This window comes from Limulus polyphemus, unplaced genomic scaffold, assembly GCF_000517525.1.
Source record: "Limulus polyphemus unplaced genomic scaffold, Limulus_polyphemus-2.1.2 Scaffold575, whole genome shotgun sequence".
NCBI classification, from domain to species: Eukaryota; Metazoa; Arthropoda; class Merostomata; order Xiphosura; family Limulidae; genus Limulus; species Limulus polyphemus.
This window is the reverse complement of record NW_013666185.1, coordinates 499,110-501,460: the sequence shown is the minus strand read 5'-3', so window position 1 is coordinate 501,460 and position 2,351 is coordinate 499,110. Positions and strand designations below refer to the sequence as shown.

General features: G+C 33.9%; 1 protein-coding gene across 1 annotated transcript in view; it reads left to right on the top strand.

The window, feature by feature from the left end:
• Positions 1–1,445: 1,445 nt before the first annotated feature.
• Positions 1,446–2,351, top strand: part of LOC106459207 (kinesin-like protein KIF28P) — a 65,088-nt gene continuing 64,182 nt past the window's right edge. The window contains exon 1 of the mRNA XM_022385639.1: positions 1,446–1,613. Coding sequence (XP_022241347.1) covers positions 1,446–1,613 — 168 coding nt within the window. The remainder of the gene's footprint in view (positions 1,614–2,351) is intronic.

Here is a 2,351-nt window from a genome sequence, read left to right as displayed (position 1 = left end):
AAGACAGAGGTTACATATTACACAACGATTGTTCTACAGAGGTTTAGTATGTTGAATGAAAATGACTTTGAAGCCTCACCACGTCTGGTCGTGCTCTATCAATTGAACATGCATCCTGACATTAGCCCTGCAGCATAGTTGAACTTCAAAAGACTGTAGTTGAGGTATGTGACAAGTGAAAAAATATGCTGTGGACGCAACTTATGTAAACGTGCTTTGTGTTACTTTTCCAGATGGAGATCCTTCTTAATAATGTTGCATGGGACAATTAGATGGCTATTGCCACTGACATTTGTATTCGTGGATTCTCCCCTGTTACAAGACACTACACTTTTGCTTATCACGGCTCGGATATAATTTGTTGGAGGTTTATTTCCAAGTGGCCTTGGTTTCACATGTTGAGTCATATTTCTTTGTGTTCCAATATCATTAAATGCAAAGAATGTCCCCATGTTGCAAATTATAAATCCACGATCTGAATACATCGTTATGAACTGTGTGTATGAATACTTTGCATCGGAAAGGGTTGTCACATACCCTTATCAAAAGCATTCAATTGTTTGTGCATCACACTACCTACGAACGCCAAACAATGTTAAAATGAGGTTCTGATACATTGTGGTTTAACAAAAGTTTATGTCAGCTGTGCTTGTCATTTCACTTGTTGATTTACATATTCAAACCATTTTGATATAATATATTCAGTCCCTGGGTAAGGCATATACTTGCCTGGCCCTATTTCCGTGTCATGCCTTGCTCGATTGAGATCATATTTATTTCAAGGGGTGGTACAGAAACTTGTACAAGCCAGCATGAATTGGATTTACGTCCCTTTAATATGTACATTATGAATGATTGCTGAAGTAGGTAATATAGGATTGTGAGATATAGTAGGGTTTGGTCTGTCTTGAATTGTGATACGATGATTCTTTCGATTCCTCTATTAATCTTATATATATGCATGCTTCCAACCTACTCTAACAGCTAGTTACAGACAATATTGAATAAAGAAGCCTATCAGCATTAAATAAAATTCCAATAGTTATTCACTATATGAATAAAGATTTTTGTTTTATTTGTACACTTATATTTGTTTGTTTGTTTGTAGTTAATCACAAAGCTACACAATGGACTATCTGTACACTTACGTTAGCTTGTTGTTTTTTGTTTTTTTGTGTGTCATTATTAATTGTATTATCTCCATATTATTTCCAGAACAAGTTGTATTGCGGATAGATACAATTTTTAAAACAGATGTTATTTGCTTACAGTGTTTTAGTTTATTATTTTCAAAGAAATTTAATTTAAATACTAATCATAATTATTGTTAGTTTATATAATTAGGCATTCATTCAAGTCGGATATTTTATGAGATAAAATAGTTAAACCTTAACCAAACTCACAATGCACGTGAAAAACAGCGAAATGCCAAGAGTATTGTTTCTATGGAAGATGCTACAACTTTCCTCTCCAACCCGGATACTCCAAACGAAGAACCCAAGAAATTTGCTTATGACTTTAGTTATTGGTCACACGACGGCTACATAGAACAAGACAATGGCTATTGCACTGCAGACGATAGTCATCCAAACGGTAGAAAATTTGCTGACCAAGTGAGTGTTACTTTTTTTTTCTTTTTAAGCTTAGTTATTATATCAGTCTTAATCGTCATTTCAGTAGATTTCACTTTAAAAGTCTATATTATAAATCTTTCATTTTTATTAAATAAGAGAATTTTTTTTTCAATTCGTATTACAATCTGTAGGATCGCCTTATATATATATATAAATTTTTATTTATTTTTCTGTTACGTGGTCCAGCAATAAAAGGGTCCGACCTGGAATTAGCGTCCACCAAATGTTTTTTTTTTTATGGTTTTCATTCAATTCGGATTTGCTGATTAATCTGGATGTTACCTCTTCGGCATCCTTGAGTGTTTGAGATATTCAAGATGGCGGCCAAGATGGTTCCCGAAACATATATTTGCCCATATCTTAGTTTCTATGAGAGATAACACAACAAACTTTGTTTGTATGTCTGGGCTTTCTATGTCCCTGATTTCAGCCTTACATTGTTTCATTACTTATGGATCAATTCTTAATCCAATATGGCGGCCACAATGGTAGAAACAACAGACTATATCGCTGCTTAAAATCGACATATCACTTTGATTTTGGTGCCTGTTCTGAGGTTTTCAGGGGTGATGAGTTCATTTAGTGATATTGATATACAATTAAGGTGGATTTAAAGCCAATGTGTTATATAGCTTTACATACACTTGTACCTGGCGTGATCTCATTTTATACTTATGTTATAGGGATCTGATGTTGAATATTACTCTTAAGCATTTC